Here is a 17,912-nt window from a genome sequence, read left to right on the forward strand (position 1 = left end):
TATAGTCACAGATACTTGATGTCACCATTGGGGGGGGGGGGGGGGGGGGTTTATTTCCTGACCATCTGTAAATAACATTGACTTTTGACTTTTGACTTCTGAGCTTAGTGTTGGATTATTGTTTTCAAAGTTGTATCTTTTAATGACTTATTTGATAAGTAATTTACGCACCACAGCACTGAGGTAGCTTTTCTTAAAGCCAATTGGACTTGTCAAAAAAGGTCGATGCCAAACTCGTGAAATATGAGACGGGATCTTTCAAGCTAAACCTTACCTAGTCCTCAGACCCTGAAGTGGGTTTGCATGTAATTTAACATGCACACACACACATACCAGAGTGACAGCTGGGCCAGTCCGACACACACACTCTGCCTCTTCAGGTGTTTATAGGTCAGAGATATGAAAACCAGAGCTTTAAGATCTGCCATTACTGTGTGTGTGTGTGTGTGTGTGTGTGCTGAAACGGACCCACCTGACCCTCTGCATCATTAGTGAACCGGTCCCGTGTTATCATCGTTCATCACAGATGCCTTTTGTTGCATGAAAATCCTTTAAAAAAATCAAAAAACAAAAGTGTTGTTTGTCGTTGGTGATAGTGATAGTGTTGATGATGCTGTTGTACTTTTTACTTTGTGAAAGCCAAAGGTTAATTTCAAATAGCGTGCACAGATATTGATTTTTACTTTGTGTTTCTGTTTTAATACTTTTTTTGTTTTTAGGGAAACATTTGTGTTTACACCTGTATCTGAAAATATAGATTGCATATATAAATACATATATCATTCATCTCTCTCTGTGAGTTTGGCTTTTGATATAAGTGTGTGTTTAGCCTGAGTGTTTGTGCTTTTGTTGGACAGGTTTTTTTTAACAAGATCCCTTTCATTTTTCTATCAAAGTACACCAAAAGCTTTGATTTGAAAATGAAACAAAACACACACTGCCAGAAGGTATGATTGCCTGTCACATACAGTACTGTCCTAAACAAAGAGTGGGGTGCAGTGGGAGTTGTATTGCAGCGACTGGAACTCTCTTGTTTGTGAACAGATGAGCCTGTAATGGTAGGGGGCTGATTCAGGGATTATTAGAGCCCAGAGAGAGTGTGTGTGTGTGTGGGGTCCTATACAACAGAGGGGGACAGTGCACAGCAAAGGTTAACAAGGCCTTTAATCAATCAGCCAATGTTTGAAAGCGGGGAACAGTCTAGAAAAAGCAGGTAGTGAATGGAGGCAGCTTGCAGTTCGTATAGGAAGTTATAAGTAGAGGAGCTAACTGTGCCAGGAATACGGAGCAGACCTCAGCTGTTGCACTGGCACAGCCTGATCAGATTTGTCAGACCTCAACTCCCATCTCCTCTCGTCGACTGCCCTCCTTGTTGCATCTGCCTCGTTTTCCTCTCTGGAGCTATGCATCCCCAGCGTCCTCTTCCCCAGGCCATGCCCTCTTCCTCTCTAGGGAAGCATCTGCGGGACATGGCCATGGGTCTGGGAAGAGGCAAGAACTTCTTGGGAGGAAACATTGCCTACGGTTTCATCCAGTCTGTTAAGGAGTGCCTCTATTTCCTCCTCTGCTGCTGGTGCATCAAAGAGATCCTGGACTGACTGACTGAGAGAGAGTAGATCAAGTGGTTAAACATTGATTTTTCCCCTCTTTTCCGTTGGCTTCTATAGTGTAATTTCAACCGTCTTTTATTTAAACGAGAATGCAGTGTTTGATCAGCGGTACTGGAAAAGCATTGGCAAGTATGAGTCTCGTCTCATATGACGACAAACTAGCACTGGAGCACTTAGGAAATCTATCTAATTTATATAATGCAATTTATGTTAAATCAAAGCTCTTAATTTAAAAAAAGCAGCAATTTCAATGAGGACTAGGTGTACCTAATCTTACCTTTATTTAACGTGTTGAAATATTGTTATCTCTGTTTTTCAGTGTTTGTAGGATGCTCTTCTTGGGTTCCAGGAAAACACGTGCACATTTTCAGAAGCTACAAATGTTCACTGAGAGACTGGGTCAGAGTTTCCTGAGTTCAACCCTGCTGATCTGAGATTCTGAGGAATGGCAGTCCTGGTGTTCACTGTACAACAGTACAAACTGGTGTGCAAATGAATAAAGGAACTGATGACTAGAAAAAAGATAACCTTTATGTCTGCATTTTTGTTCATTTTGTTTTGGTTAATATTATAGTTTACATATATTGTATACTAAGAAAAGATCTAAAAAGTTATTTGGTTTAGGTGTTTAAGCTTTCATGTGACTTTTGTGAGACTGTAAGCCTTATATTTATTTAATTGGACATTGTTTGCAAAGTAGTATGTCCTTTATAGAAATCCAATTTATGAATTATGTATTATGTATTGAACAAAAACATGATACACGTTGTCTTATAAGGGAAAGGAAGATATTGTGTCCAAAAACTAACCTGAATCGACCCAAGCCTGTGGACTACCAGCATTAAACACCGAGGACTGGTGGTGTTATCATATGTAAGATGATGTATGTTTTACATACTCGCCATCACCTGCGTGTGTCAATCAACTTGGAACATTACCCAGTGAAGAATATTGACGCCGCATTGCCATTGGTCGAGCTGAAAGGAGAGGGGCGTGTCCAGAGCCAACGCTGTCTGCGATTGGACGAGGTGCGAGTCGGTCATGCAAGTTCACGAGACACTTTCTAAGTTCGCAGGTTGGATGGGAAGAATCAGAAGTGTCTGCAGCTTCATCTGTGACACACTGGGACCTGAAGTTAAGCGACGAACCACGGTAAGAATAACCTGAAATATGAAGAAACCTACAAGTGTTTTTATGTAAAAGTAAAAACGTCTGTTGTTTGTTCTTCAATTGCGTCGCAACGTCGTTTCACACACTTTTTCCTGGTTGCTCGGTTGACAGTTAAAATGGAAAGTTGTGTAATTTAATGGCTAATGTCAACTATATTCCTCTAGTGCTTTACTTTTCTCACACTGGCCTTTAACGCGTCTAAAAAAGTGATATTTCTGAGTTTATCGCGGTGTTAAGTTTTATTTTTCTTTGAGCCCATATGACATTTCCTGTCACAGGCCTCACACCCCTTCAACTAAGGTCTGAATAACTGAGCTACATAATAATGTAATGATGCAGCGTGTAAATAGCTGTGAACATGCTGGTTATGGTGCTTTTTGCTGACAGCCTAACATTGCTGTCCTAATACCATGTCCTGTAGTTTATTCTCTTGACCTTTTTTGGTAATTTTCCCCTGCTGAGACCAAGATGATAAGATTGGGCCTCCAGCTGTTATCTGTTATGTTTATTTGACAGTGTTTTGCTTAAGAAGTAGTATAGTATTAATAAATGGAGATCAGGCAGGCTTGTCAAGTATCTTTAAATATGAAGATATGATGTTTTACAGGTTAAATTAGACAGTGAGAATGATTTATTCTCTTGTAAAAGCATTGGCTTTGTGGTGCAGATAAAATAATCCTTTTAACACTATCCTTAGAATACATGTCTGCCTGTTGTTTTCTCCATGGCCGTCTTCTGTATGCTCTCTTGTTCTGTCTCTAGTCAATCTCATGGTAGCTATATTTAGCCGGTATCTATTTAAGCCATTCCACTATATGCCCCACAATACTCCGAGGGCTCTAGGCTAGATTCAGTAGACTTCTCTTGGGAGGCACTTGATTAGGAGACCTAAATTGTAGAGCTGGGAGAGAATTGAATTTGGGGAGTGAAGTGTGTCATTACCCAGAAAATGTGGTGTTAATGTTTAAGTGGTTAGCTCTTTCTGCCTTCACTGACGAAAGCCAGACTACCCATGATACATCTGCATCTCTGTTATGTCCTCCTCTGCTGTTTTGAGAGGAAACAGCTTTATACAGCTGTAATACCTGACTCTAGTGTCTGACCAGGAGGGGAAATTTAAATGTACGTCTATGTCTCCGATTGAGTGATCTTGGTCTGGATTATGGAAGGAGTTGTGTTGCTCAGATACATTAATGCTGACAGAGATTTAGGAACAACAGCACTATATATTTATCTTACAGTAAAATGTCTAGGCTAATTCCACATAGGAATAGGTTTATTTATTATACTGTTGAAATGTACTGGCTTGTAGACGTATATCAACAGACGGGTCGCTTTGAAATGGACACTCCTTTCTGCTGTCTGTATCTCAAGAATGGTGCAGGCCTTAGTTACCTGCATCCCGTGCCAAAACATTTCCCAGCTAGTCAAAAGCCAGGGTGACCAAAAGGCCTACAACACACACAAACTACTAATGAAGAACTGAATGCTCCCAGGGAACGAACTGGACTTCTTGTACACATACACACATGTACTCACACACACAGGCAATGTGTTACAGTAGCTCCATTTATTGGCAGAATGGTTGAGGCTGAGTAGCAAAAGCATGTATTCAAATCCTGTGCATGACAACACAGAAGATGTAAATATCTTGGAGCTGCAGTACTCACACTGTCACTCTGATTGTGGGCTAGTGGCAATCCTCTGAACAATGTACCTGCTTCACTTGGGGTTGTTAGCTGTCGCTGCAGTAACATGCAGTGCAGTGTTAACAAACCAAAATTAAATTTCCACCAATCCTCCATTTTTAACATTTTGGATTTACCTTGTTGGGAAATCACACAGCCATCTTTGATGCAGAGTGTATACAGACACAAAGGAGTACACGTTCAATTTGTCTTCTTTTTAGTGAACAATTAATAATCATGTAATCTGTTTTATGTTCCTCTTGTGTTTCAGGATTCAGGCAAAGCCTCTAGGGTGCCATGTCTGGTGGCAGCAGTGCTAACAACAGCTGGACTATACTCACTCCTGAGGTAAACCCAGTCTGTAAAGAGCATTGGAAGTAGTTGTGCATGACCTCATTGAAAAAGCTTTATTTTTATAAAAGAAAATTCCTTGTCCCAATTGATTTCTCTTTTGGGTCACCTGGATAGGAAGTAGGTTTCTGTATAATAAGACTGTGATGATTTGTACATCAATTACTCACTTTGTTTGGTCTTTGTCCTGCATGCATCTACGGTGAACGAAGAATAAAAAAAACTGAGAAAAGTCTATCCTACACGCACACGCACACGCACACGCACGCACACACACACACGCGCGCGCACACACAGCCTTGTTCAGTGGCACTTTGGAAGTAGCTGTTTAAGAGAGAGACGCTCAGTCACTCCTGGTGCTCAGAAGCATATAGTCACACAGTCGACTGTATGATTAGCCTGGATAGCTCCTGCAATAATATCTATGATGTTTGCGTCCTTTGACCGTTTGTTTGTTTGTCCTAGGAGACTGTCGCTGAAACCCTGAGGCCTTTGGCAGAGGGTAAAGAGCACCATGAAGAAAGCCTTACATCTGCAGCAGGTGTTTGTCACAATTCATTTGAGGATTAGGAGATTATGTATGGCACAGGAAATAGTTCTAACACACAGACATATTATAATATCTAGTTTATACTTTTGACTTACTTACTTTTGCCTTCTCTGATAATGAATCAAACAAATCAACCTGAAAGTGCAAAACAATATTCTACATTACCACAGCTCATCATTTAGTATTTCTGTGTCACTATTGACAGTTATCCCAAGTTAGAATTGCTGCATTTCAAAGAATCACAATTGCTTTATGTTAAAATATTGCTCTAAACATCTTCCTTCTTGCCTCCTGTAGCTGTGTTTGATGAAGCAGGTTCTGGGCAGAACCAGCCTGCACACAGTGCGGAGTCTGCAGACGGCCACCTGGTAAGAGCAATACACATCATTTTCTATAATGTCATATGTGTTTGTGTTATGTGAATATGAAGTTATAATTTACATAAGAAGGCATTCTGCTGTCTTTTTATATGTAATTATACCATACTTTGGTTACTATAATAATTTCTGAGTTGCCAGAGGATATACATTTAAAGTGTTAATACCATAACCACCAGGAGAGCTGGATTCTGATTGGCCAGCAGTTGTGTCGCCACATTATCACTGTTCTTACTAAGGATTCACACTCAGAGGATGACTAAGTTCAGCTGTTACCAAGCTTCAGCTTCCTGATGGATTTATAAAATCATTTATATTTAAAGAACTTAAAAACAAGTGTACATTATTTGATTAGAGCAATTAAAGTCTCAAACATTTTACTTATATCTATTTCATATATATATTTGTTATATAAAGGAATAGCAATATGAAAACTATTCTCATGTGTCTATGATGTATAAGTCTATAGCCAGCAGCCGGCTAACTTCTCTTCGTGCAAAGACTGGAAACGGTTGGCTTTGCTCGGTTGGAAGGTAACGATATCCTCCTGGACTATTGGGGACCAGTAACGTCCTGGAGTCTGCGCTGGTTGCCTAGAAACTGGTCATAGCAAATAAATAGTCCAGCACATATCCCATTGTACAACGGTTCTTTTTCTAGTTTTTTTTACCAAAGATATAAAGAGCGATTATAATGTGTTAATTAGTAATTGTGTTACGTTTCGACAAAACCAGGCTAGCTTCCAGTCTTTGTGCTAAACTAAGCTAACTGGCTGTAGCTTTATATTTACCGTACAGATACAAGAGCGATGTAGAACTCCTCCGCTAACTCTCTGCCCAAAATGTCAAACTTTTGCTTTTGAATTAGTCTCAGCCTGTGACGTACAGTGTAATACCTTCAGGAATTTTGATGACCTGATTCTTGTGTCAGGTATCAGAAGAAAAACGGTCAGAGCTGAGTGGAGACACAAGCGCAGAGCAGCACACCTCGGTTCCCACCGCTGCCCCTGTTCCCACCTCTTTGGAAGTCTCCGGCAGCTTCGTCCCTGGCAGTGATGCGCTCAGCCAGTCAGAGGGCCTACCCGAGGGCCCGGCACAGTCCGGCCCTGACCCGGATTCATTTTCTGACTCCTACACCCACATAACCCCCTCCCCTGATGAGCCCCCGGCCTCGCTGCTGAGCACAGAGACTCTGGGAGGGGTGGAGTTCACACGGGAAGAAGAAACGCTCACACAGGAAGCAACACTGCATCCGCTGAACGGGGAGGAGCTGCAATATGAAGGAGAGGATTCAGACCTTTTTCCGAGAACGACTGACTTAGGGAAACAGGCAGGTATGAACATTGAGACTTTAGTCATGTCATTATTAGATTAAAGGGAAAGTTCACCCCAAAATCACACATCTCTCCTCCTTACCTGTAGTGCTGAGCATCAATTTATATTGCTTTGGTGTGAGTTGCAGAGTGTTGGATATTTCGGCCGTAGAGATGTGTGCCTTCTCTTCAGTATAACAGAACTAGATGGCACTCGGCGTCTGGTGCCAAAAAGAAAACCCACATTTGAAGAACTCAATGTCTTTTTCCAGAAATCATGACCTGGTTACTGAAGATAAACCATAGAACTTGTTGTGAGCAGTTTCATGTAGGAACCATTTTCTTTCTACCAAACTACGCTTCAAACTACCGTCAAGCTCGATTATATTCTACTGCCAATATCTCCAACACTCAGCATGAAGCACCAAAACAATGTACATTGACTAATAGCACTACAGGTAAGAGAAGGAAGATGTATTTTTGACCTTGGGGTTAAATGTCCATTAAATATTCTAATATCCTCAGTATCCGTCTTTATTATATTGTGTTATATAAAGATCATCACCTGGTATGCCTCTGTACCCTTTTCTTTTTCCTCTTTGGAGACTAAGCAGTATGTACTGTTTGTGTTTGAAGTGTACTTGGTGGACCAGCTGGTTATGGAATTGTTCAGTATCTGGGCCAGGAGGTCTGGAGAGGCTGTGGTTGGTACGAGGCAGGGAGCATGATGTGACAGAGACTTTCAGTTGCATGACACCCTGCAGAAGTAAATTGGCTTCAGAGGAACTGGGGCCTCTAAAGTTTTTTGCAGTGTGTAGTTTTTAGTCGGCTATTTTTTCTCGCTACGGCATAAAAAAAAAAAAAAAGTCTTCTTTTGCTCTGTTGTGCATTTCTTTCATACACTTTGTGTTTACCAACTAGAGTGCAGTGTCAGTGAGTTATTTCACCGTGCCCTTTTATAGTGCCACTGCTCCTTCTACAATAAATTGTGATGCAAATAGTTTGGAAACTTTGCTGCCAGAAATTCCAAAATGAATCACTTTCCAGGCGATTTAAAGTCTTATTTATCCAGATTAAAAGAAAATAAGGAATGGCAATGGAGCAAATTAAACAGCGTGCCATGCACAGCAGAGCCAATAAAGAAGCAAGTCTTATCTCCCAAAAGGAGTATACTTGCAGCATTAGACCGTTTACAGCGCTACAGCTGCTGTGCTATCTAACATCAACTTTGTAATTGCAAGAGCAATAATGTGCAACAGCTTTTAAATTTTATTAATAATATGGCCAATAACAGCCTCATGGATACATGCACATTAAATGATGAGCTGTTTTGAACAGTTATGCCTTGGGGGTACCCATAGAATGTAAATTGCAAAGTAAAAAAAATACTTTAACAGCTTTTCATACTCTTCCCTGCCACTGCTCCAGACTCCCCTGTGGATTCAGAGGTGGGTGAGGAGAGAACTGAGAAGACTGGAGAGGAGGCAGAGCCAGAGGTGAGGAGGAGGAGGTCTCTCTTAGCGGCCCTGGAGCGCATCGGAAGGGCGGAGGAGGAAGAGGAAAGAGAGGAAGAGTTTCAGCTGCCACAGCGGGAGGAAGACAGCGGGTTCTCTGTGAACAAGTGCATGCTGGGGGCAGTCATTCTGTTAGGCCTTGGCGCCATCTTTTTGTCAGGTAGGCATCCCCATATGACCCTTTTGAGAAGGTAAACATCAACAATGGTACTGTTGATGCATTTTGGATGAATTGCAAGATGGTAAAGTGAAGTTAGTGTTTAGGAAAATGATGAGTTACTATCAGTAATCTAGAGAGAGTGCTCTGAGACTCAAGTCTTTTATACCTGCAGGTGTCTTCATGGACCTGGATGAGGGTAGGTTATGTGTGTACTGTACGTGTCTGCGAGTGCTTTCTTTCCCACTGCATGTGCTTGTGTGCTTGAATGCGCATGCAAACTTGTGAGCAAGAGACAATGATTTATGCACGAGGCTTATTTGCTGATGTTAAATTAAAACCTTAGACAACATCACCAATCATTTTGGGTTTGACCACCATATCTTTTCTTGTGAAACGCTGGAATTGTAGAGTTTTATGAATTGTTCCTAGCATGATTAGTGTAAATACTTTGAATGAAATATGTTGTCCATAACCTTATTTTAGATATTCCACAGTGCATACATGCCCTTACTCAGCTGAGAAGTGCACGTTTTATTTTAAAAGCTTTCATCTTTGTTTTGGTATGTGGCATTTTTTCTTTAATATGCAAATATATTTGCTCGTGTTCTCTGACAGTGTATTTATTCACATGAACATTAAGCGTTGCATAATTCATTTGCAGAGAGTGACTATGGTACAATGGAGCTGAAAGATGCAGAGGCACCAGGAAAACAGGTCAGTCTGACGTCGATGTCATTTTTTTTTTTTATCCTTCCATTCTCTCTGTGTTCTTTCTAACTGTTATTCATTATAAATACTATTTGTGTACCTAGTTTACAGCACAATGAGTACCACCACATGCATCTTCAGTGAGATATGTTCAGCAGGAGACCACCCACAACTCTGGCAACATTACGGCTATTGTCTACCAACTGTGCTACTCTGGACTTTTGTTCTTTCTCTCGCTCAAATTCTCTGCCAGGCAATTGTTGTTCTGAGATGTGTGTGTGCCATTTGTTGACAGGAGTGGCTTAATCCAGAGGTTCCTCCACCCCCAGTAGATGCTGACAGTGCAGAGCTTCTAAATAAGTTAGCCAAAGGGAACCAGCAGATTTCTGTGCTACAAGCCCAGCTTCAGGTGTGTGTGTGTGTGTGTGTGTGTGTGTGTGTGTGTGTGTGTGTGTGTGTGTGTGTGTGTGTGTGTGTGTGTGTGTGTGTGTGTGTGTGTGTGTGTGTGTGTGTGTGTGTGTGTGTGTGTGTGTGTGTGTGTGTGTGTGTGTGTGTTATAAATACATGAATGTGTGTCGTGCTTAAACGTGTCACAGGACCCTCTTTTCCTCTTTTTTTCTTTTTTTCCCAAACAGGCACAGAAAGAAGAGCTAAAAGTATCCGTGGGACAAGCAGCAGAGGGAGCAAAGGAGCGGCTGCGGAGAGAGGAGGTGGAGAAGGAAAACAGTAGGTTGAAGAAAGAGATGACATCTCTCCCTGTCCTTCAGAAAGAGAACGAGAGGATGAAGAGAGAGCTGGAGTCTGTCCCTGCCCTACACAAAGAACTAGAAACTCTGAGATCCACTGTGACTGAATTAAGACTCCCCTCAGGTACCAGGATGATAGTTTGTAGACAGCTAGGGAAAGTGCAGTATGTTTCATCCTTTTTGTGTTCACCTTATTTAAATGCTCACTTGTCATCTTTGTAGTTTAATTCTTGTGTTTCCTTTAGCAGCCAGTGAGGTGGCTCAAGCTCCTGCGACGCTCACCACAGCGCCCTCCAGTGGACAGCCAGAGGACAGCACGCAGGGCACAGCTGGATCTACAGAGAGACAGCCCAAGAAGCCATGGGATGACCAGAGGGAGAAAAAGAAAGATGTGAAGAAGGATAAGAGTGGCAAGAAGGAGGGGAAAGAGAATTCTGAATGGAAAGAAGGGGAGAAAAAGGAGCACAAAGATGGAGGTAAATCAGAATGGAAAAAGGGGAAACATGAGCAAGGAAAGTTTGAAAAGGAGAAAGATAAGGAAGGTACGATAAGGAAACCCAGTGATGAGACAAAACAATGGAAGGAGAAAGAATGGAAGAAAGAAAAGGCGAGCAGAGGCGATGAAGGAAAACCATGGAAGGATAGGGAAGAGAAGAAAGAGTGGATAGAAAAGAGTGAGAGAAAAGAAGGGAAGGAGGAGAAAGACTGGAAAAAAGCAAAGCATGAGAAAGTGAAGGAGGGTAAACAATGGAAGGGTAAGGAGGAGAATAAGGATTGGAAGCTGGGAAAAGACCACGGAGAGAAGCACAAGGGTAAGGAGGAATGGAAGCGAGAGAAGGAATGGACGAAGGGGAAAGATGGCGTCAAGGAAAGTGGCAAAGAGGAGAAGAAAGAGTGGAAGAAAAAAGAAGGTGACTGCAAGAGTAAGAGCAAAGATCACAGTAAAGAAGGGAAAGGAAAGGGTGAAAGGAAACAGTGGGAAGAGAGGAAAAATCAAGACAGGAAGGAGGAGAGGACACAGCGGAGCGAGAACAAGGGGAAGAGTAAAGATGATAAGGAGTGGGGGAGGAAAGATGAGAAGAAACAGTGGGAAAAGAGAGAAGAGCCGTGGAAGAGGGGAGGAGAGAAAGACAAGAAACACAACGGAGATCGGAAAAAGGATGAATCGGGCTCCCAGAAACACAAAGTTGAGCACAAGTCTAACGGTAATCGCGGCCACAAGGAAGAGCACCTGTGGGGAGACGGGAAGCCTCCTCACACACACAGCCGACCCTCCCTGGAACAGCCCGAGTACTGGGTCCAGCAGAGAGACCGCCTCCAGCGCAACCACAAACCACCAAAGCAGTGTAACTCATTGGAGACCTGCGCTGAGGCTGAGGGTCTGCTCCCCGTCCCCCTCGTCGAGTTTGAGGCCATCCTCCAGACTTACCTAGCCAAAGCAGAAAAGGCGGGAGTGGACGTTTCCAAAAGAGAAGAGCTCAAAAAGCTCGCCGGGGAATTCTTCAAGGACGGAGTCTTTGTCCACGACCAGACGAGCTTTCAAGAGTTCGTCGAGGACTTGGAAGATATTTTGGAAGACATGGTGGAAGGAGACGACGAGGACGAGGACAGCGCCCTCGAGGAAGAAATGGAGGAGTTTGAAAGAGAAGTCATGAAAAAGTTTTCAGTGCCACGAGCTGTAGAGGAAGAGGAGCGATCCAGAGGGGAGGGGAGGAAGGAGAGCGGACAAGGACGTGGCTGATGAAGTGATGGAATTGATCTGTCAAAAGTAGCTTAAGAGCAGTCATGAGGGATGAGAGGTTATTCAAAGGGAACATTTTATATTGGACCACAAACGCTTACAAGTATACATTTATCATCCTGTCACAGATTCTTACAGGATCTTATTTTACCCCTTTACATCTGTTGTTCAACTTAAAATGTCATTTCACTGTTGTTGGTCGTTTAGTATTTGACCTGACACACACACACACATTAGTCCTTGACAATGGAGAAAGTGCTCGCGTCTACATAATGACTTAAGGTAGAAGATTAGAGGCTTCACATACAAGTTAGGCACAATGCATACATTACTTAGCCTCCGTGTGCGCTTTCTTCTAGTGTTCAATCCATAGAAAAAAAGAGCACATCTATGTTTTTATTTTACTCGTGAGTTCTTAAATTGAACATCCGTTTGTGTGAAAGTCATTTCTGCACACACTGCTACATTCTCCCTTCGCCTGCGGGAGAATAAACCTGTTAGCTTGATAGGAATGTTGATTTGACTCTCATGCAAGAATAGATACTGTATAGTCTTATTCCCACACCACACCTCTCCCTCTGCAAACTGCACTGATGTACCTGTATGCTGTACCTACAGTGTGCCGTCTTTATGTAATTCATTGCTTTTAGCCTGGCACTTAATGTCCGACTGCTGAAAAAGGTTTAGTGAATATGTGAAATTAGAGTCTGCATTGCTTTTGTTTTGAATGTTTGTACATATTGCATTAAACTATGCTTTCAGAAATATATACATAACTTATTTCATAGAGATTGGCATAATATAGATGCATATATAATTGTTAGTGGCACATAAGATATCACCATGTATGTTTCAGGTACAGAACCCGTGCACTGAAATGTCCTTAATGATTGTTTTATCATGAATGTAACATTTGCTTTTATTTATAAGGTTGTTTGTTGCCACTGAGGTCAAAAAAGAGTTTTTAAAAAAGCATGCTGTCCTTGCTTTCTGTTTACACGCTTACTTATTAAATGTTTCTGATTCAAGGGCCGAACAGCCACATGAGAGATTATTTTTCAGAGGGTGCAGAATCACATGCTGTGTCTGTTCACAAGAGCATTATAATAAATTTGGTTCATCCCTGTGATTTTAAATAACTTGGTTTTGTCTTTTGTGCAGTTTTCTTCTCTGCCACCTGCAAACATGTACGTGTTTTATTATTAGACGCCGTAATTTCACTTCTTTGTCTGAATTTGATTTACAAGTCCTGAGGATTCTGCAAGGTTAGAAAGAAGGAGATCTTTGTTTTGTTATTTCATTGTGGTAATTTGTTTAGTTTGAACAGTTGTTCCACCAATTTCTGTTCAAAGTCAGTGGGATCTGTAAAAAGTTGTTTGAATAAAGACAACATGAGTGATGTGTTACTGTGCCATTGCAGACAAATCATCTCCTTTCTCCTTGGATTGCCTTTGCCAGACTGATGTGAACTTCTACTCGGGGATACTTTTCCTGCTGTTCCTTCTTTTTTTTTATATTCCCTGTATCTGGATGGGTGGAGCAACAGCTTGTCTGATGGTAGCAGCGGAAAAAGGAGAGGGTGAGATTAACTAAGAGGACTTCACGTCATTCAGTCACTGAGTGTTTTGTCAATCATTGAGATGAGAGTACCGGCCCGGGTTAAATGTTAAAACCTTTTACATAAACACTCTACATCAGAATATGTTGTAACTACGTGAGATCCAAGAGAAATGTTGGAAGCAATGATACTTGAGCCCTTTACAATAAAGTGTGCGGGCCATTCCTCCATAATGTTTTGGAACTGAAACTGTAGCTTCAGAGCTAATGTCACACACTCGCACAAACAGAAACACTCAATTTAAACTGCCCCCTCTTTGGAAAAGCTACATCTCAAGCAGGTTTACGTTCCCTAATGCACCCTTCTCTATAATGGATAACCACCTAATGAAGTCTGTGAAAAGAGACACCGTACTGTATACACGTGCAGAACTTTAAGGACTTCTGAGTTCTTCCTACACTTTTATTCATTTGATTTTTTTTGCGTGAAACATTTAAAGTAGACAATGCATCTTCCCTGAAGGCCAGCTGCTGCATGAGTGAAGCACAGCAGGCAATCAAGGAATTCTGGATTATGTTTTGAAATATTGACCCAACAAATCCTTCGACACAAATGCATTAATCATTGGACAAGTAGCACTGTACGTGATTTCTCTCTGTAAGTCATTTATTTTGTGTTAGTAGCTGCACTCTCCTTCCACAACGATGGCCGAGGGAATGGAAGGAGAAGAACTGAAGACTGCTGTTTCAGGTGTATGTGTGTGTGTGTGTGTGTGTCTGTGATGCAGCTGAGACAAGAAAACTAGGTGTGGGGATATTTGGATGATAAAGTCATTGTGCTCGTCAGCACTAACTGCCTCCATAATATGCCAATTGTGCACATCCTGTCGGAGCTTTTGGTTTAAATGATACCATTCCTCTGAAGTGAAACCCGAGTGGCTCGTTCTCAAAAGTTTTTGCAACAGAGACTGTGTAATTATATCTGATTTACTGCTTTCTTTTTGCTCTCTGTAGCTTTTTCTTTTTTTTTGAACCACAATTTCACACTCGTACAAAGCCAAAGGAAAATTGTGAGAGTACATTAGTGAAACATTAAACTGTTAGTACTGTGTTTAACCCGTCCCAACTCTGATTGTTAGTCTCGGGTTTCCTGAATGAGGTGATTCATCCTGACGACCCATATCCTGCCAGAGACTAGTTACTCGCTGAGATTGCATCTGAAAGAGGCAATTACGTCATGGAAAAAAGGGTCCAGTGGTGTTTGGGAAACATGGTTTACATTTTTACTGGATGCAATGATTAGTGTTTAGGAAAAACAAGCTGTAAATATATAGAGAGAAATGAGTGAATGATCTATCTTCTCTACCAGGACAGGTCGTCTAGAAAAAGACCAGGAAGATGTGTGTCCTCACAACCTATTCACACAAATACCTGAATTGGTGAGTGTCTGATTTGTGTTGCAACTTTCCAAACTTGAACTTATTCTGTATCTATAAACTGTTTTGTTTTTTTTTGCAAATTCATCAGCGACAGCTTTTCTAATTTTTTTACCTTTTCTGAAATATTTGCCCAAAGATCAAACCCCGTCCGCCTCTTCTTGACTTGTGATGGAGTCCGCTATCGGTGTGCTGGTGTCCCAATTCAAGGCGTACGCTGGCAGCGATGGCTCCTCTGACACACTGAGCAGAGATGAGTTCCACAGGCTGGTCACATCAGAGCTCCCTACATTTGTGAAGGTAAGGATTGTATGTTTAACAAACAACACTACTGCAGTGATGCACCAGTGTAGTTTCTTAGTTCCTTATTGGTGTACTACATTCCAGAGGGTGGAGGGTTTTCACTCCCAATATCTATTGCATCCATTGGAATATTTAGCCAATTACTTTTTGCTTCTTTGTCTGTTTTGTGATCCACAATGTATCATAAATATGCTGCAGGGACGTTACTGTTACTCTGATTGAGTCGCTTTATGGTATAGTTTTATACCAGTGATGTTCTATCAGTTTCATGTCAACAAATTCCATGAAAAGTCAAAGAACCAACAATGAATCTATCGTAGTGTTTCCCACATATCCAAAGCCTGATGCAGTTTGTTCCTCTGTGCCACAGAGCTCCACTGTTGTCCACAAACTATTGAAACACATCAGTAAGCAGTTACATGTTCCTTCATTACGATGAACATGGGCACCGGTGTTAATTCTGGATCGATTACACACACACACACACACACACACACACACACACACACACACACACACACACACACACACACACACACACACACACACACTTCGTCCTGCTGCCATGAATACTCACTAGTGCACCGAATGTGTGTTAATCCGCGCCTTAAAAAAAGTCCCCAACAAATGCACTAATTTCTTCTTTTTGAGTAACATTTGCTTAAAGCTACAGTGCCGAGCTGTTTTTAGGGAATCAATCGGCCTCTTTTAAGAATATAAGTATGTGTTTAGGGCTATTTTTAGAAGGAACGAAAGGGTTTGGGGACATAGTTAAGTATTTAGAGACAGACGACGCTTTGTTGCGTTTCTGTCTTTTCATAGGTCTAGCTGACAATCCCCAACCTTATCTGTACATGTGTGTTAAAGTGCTGTACTCAGATCCCAGCTTGAAAGACGAGAGCCGTGTACAGTTAAGCCGATACAGAACAATCGGTAACATGTAGAACACAAGTTTTGCTCTGAATCTCTTTTGTTTGTCAGGCAAAAAAATAAAAAAAGCCTCCTCGCGAGGGCTGATTCATATTGAAACGGGGATCATCTGGATGCCACATTGGCCCTTTTTAGCTGTGACCATATAATTAACTGTGAGTCATACTTGTGTTCAGTAGGCCATTTTTGTACTTCTACATGGGCAGGTTTTAATGCGTGTGGTCTTACTCCTCTTCTGACTTCATTAAAACATTACTTGAAAAGAATATTTCACCATTTCCTTTCTGTGATTTAGAGCAATTACATATCCTGTTAGGACAGGATATAACTACATTTTAAATGTTTCACAAAAGCATTGAGTGTGTTTAAAAAAAGAAAAGAAAGATTGGCCACTCTTCAGAGACTTTTAAGTTTCTCTCTAGCTTTGTGTAGTTGTGGTTGTGTTGTCGTGTTTAACCAGAGCACAATGGCAGAAAGTAGTCTCTCCTCAGAGAGCCAACACAAACTACAGGGTGGCTTTTTCCAAGTATGGAAAATTCCATTAGTTTCTGCTTGGATGAACAGTTGAAATAATCCCTTTGGTCACTAGATGGTGACAGAGCTTTAGATCCTTGTGCCAAACCACCTCTGCTGACGTTGCATTAATGTTTTAACTGGGTGTATGTGCCAGTGGTGTCAGCTTGCCTCTGTCTCATCGCCCCACACACACAACCAATGATATCCCAGCTAGTCCACACTGACTCTAACTATTGTTTCTTTCTTCGTATTTGATGAAGTGTCTTCCTGTTTTTCCTGCAGAATGCTGCCGACCCCGCTGCCATTGACCAGCTCATGAGCTCATTGGACAAGAACAATGATGGAGAGCTCAACTTCATGGAGTTCTGGCAGCTGATTGGGCATCTTGCTAGCAAGCATGGGGGGTTCGGCCAATAGAGTGTCCTCAGATACTCTCTTACAGTTTCATGCGTATTACTGACTTGTCTGTGTGCCATACAGTTTGAAAAAATGGGAAAACTGCCAAATGGAAAACACCCTAAAGTCACAATGCTGTGTTTTTAACCAGAAGTCTGTGTTTATCTCACCAGCAACTGCTGAACAGGCACAGACTGACAGAATACTATTGAACAATCTGCAATATTAAAACCAGTCCTAGCTGTTTTCCCAGCACACACTGAAACAAAAACAGTCGCAGCTGCTTGTGCTTACAGGTCTATGGGGGAGTTGCAGTGTGTGTGTGTGTGTGTGTGTGTGCGCGTGTGTGCGCGCGTGTGTGTGTGTCTTGTGATCTTCATCATCTCCCTCTCAGACACAAACAGCAGTGTGCTGCTGGCAGAGCAGGGTTTTCTGTTTTTTAAAGCTGAAAATAAAGTGTTAACAAAATGTTTCTCGCTGCTCAGACCTTCATTTGACAGTTTCGTACCTCCTGAACACTAACTTTCCTTTCTTTGCACAAGTGAGTAACGTTTCAGGGTGTGGCTTGAGTACATCTGTCTGTTTGGAAAGCTTTGAACACACGCGCACTTCTATGAGAGCGCTCTTGTTACTACATGTTGAGCGAAAGTTGTGAAATAAAAAAGATGAATGCGCAAAGTATAAAAGTATAAAACAGACGTATAAAAAAACTGGAAATATTTCTCAGACCACATTACAAAGTATTGCTCTGTTTTCTTAAACAACGGAAATGTTTGTTAGAAAAAGTTGGTGAAAAACGTCTGTGTTGCTTAAGCTGCGCCTCTTTCCACATTCCTTCTCTCACAGG

The 17,912-nt window shown here is 41.7% G+C and overlaps 3 protein-coding genes across 8 annotated transcripts; all 3 read left to right on the forward strand.

Annotated features, from left to right (window-relative positions):
* The first annotated feature begins 33 nt into the window (after positions 1-33).
* On the forward strand, positions 34-2,126 carry lenep (lens epithelial protein). The gene has a single exon (XM_029450953.1). It carries the CDS (start codon positions 1,404-1,406, stop codon positions 1,596-1,598), a length of 195 nt encoding a protein of 64 aa, XP_029306813.1. The 5' UTR covers positions 34-1,403; the 3' UTR covers positions 1,599-2,126.
* Positions 2,127-2,631: 505 nt separating this feature from the next.
* pbxip1b (pre-B-cell leukemia homeobox interacting protein 1b) lies at positions 2,632-13,066 on the forward strand. Of its 6 annotated transcripts, none has more exons than XM_029451737.1 (12): positions 2,632-2,762; positions 4,740-4,816; positions 5,285-5,360; positions 5,667-5,737; positions 6,677-7,079; positions 7,695-7,766; positions 8,487-8,732; positions 8,905-8,928; positions 9,394-9,446; positions 9,736-9,849; positions 10,076-10,310; positions 10,432-13,066. In XM_029451737.1, the coding sequence occupies exons 2-12, from the start codon at positions 4,766-4,768 to the stop codon at positions 11,925-11,927; spliced, it is 2,841 nt and encodes a 946-aa protein (XP_029307597.1). In that variant the 5' UTR covers positions 2,632-2,762; positions 4,740-4,765; the 3' UTR covers positions 11,928-13,066. The 6 variants fall into 6 exon arrangements, with proteins under 6 accessions (XP_029307597.1, XP_029307598.1, XP_029307603.1 ...); XM_029451738.1 differs by having other exon boundaries at positions 10,435-13,066; XM_029451743.1 differs by having other exon boundaries at positions 10,076-10,166.
* A 1,717-nt stretch (positions 13,067-14,783) lies between these two features.
* On the forward strand, positions 14,784-17,482 carry LOC115021604 (protein S100-A11-like). The gene is made up of 3 exons (XM_029452137.1): positions 14,784-14,923; positions 15,060-15,220; positions 16,952-17,482. The coding sequence occupies exons 2-3, from the start codon at positions 15,092-15,094 to the stop codon at positions 17,084-17,086; spliced, it is 264 nt and encodes an 87-aa protein (XP_029307997.1). The 5' UTR covers positions 14,784-14,923; positions 15,060-15,091; the 3' UTR covers positions 17,087-17,482.
* The last annotated feature ends 430 nt before the right edge of the window (positions 17,483-17,912 follow it).

The sequence above is a fragment of the Cottoperca gobio genome, chromosome 16 (assembly GCF_900634415.1).
Source record: "Cottoperca gobio chromosome 16, fCotGob3.1, whole genome shotgun sequence".
NCBI lineage: Eukaryota > Metazoa > Chordata > Actinopteri > Perciformes > Bovichtidae > Cottoperca > Cottoperca gobio.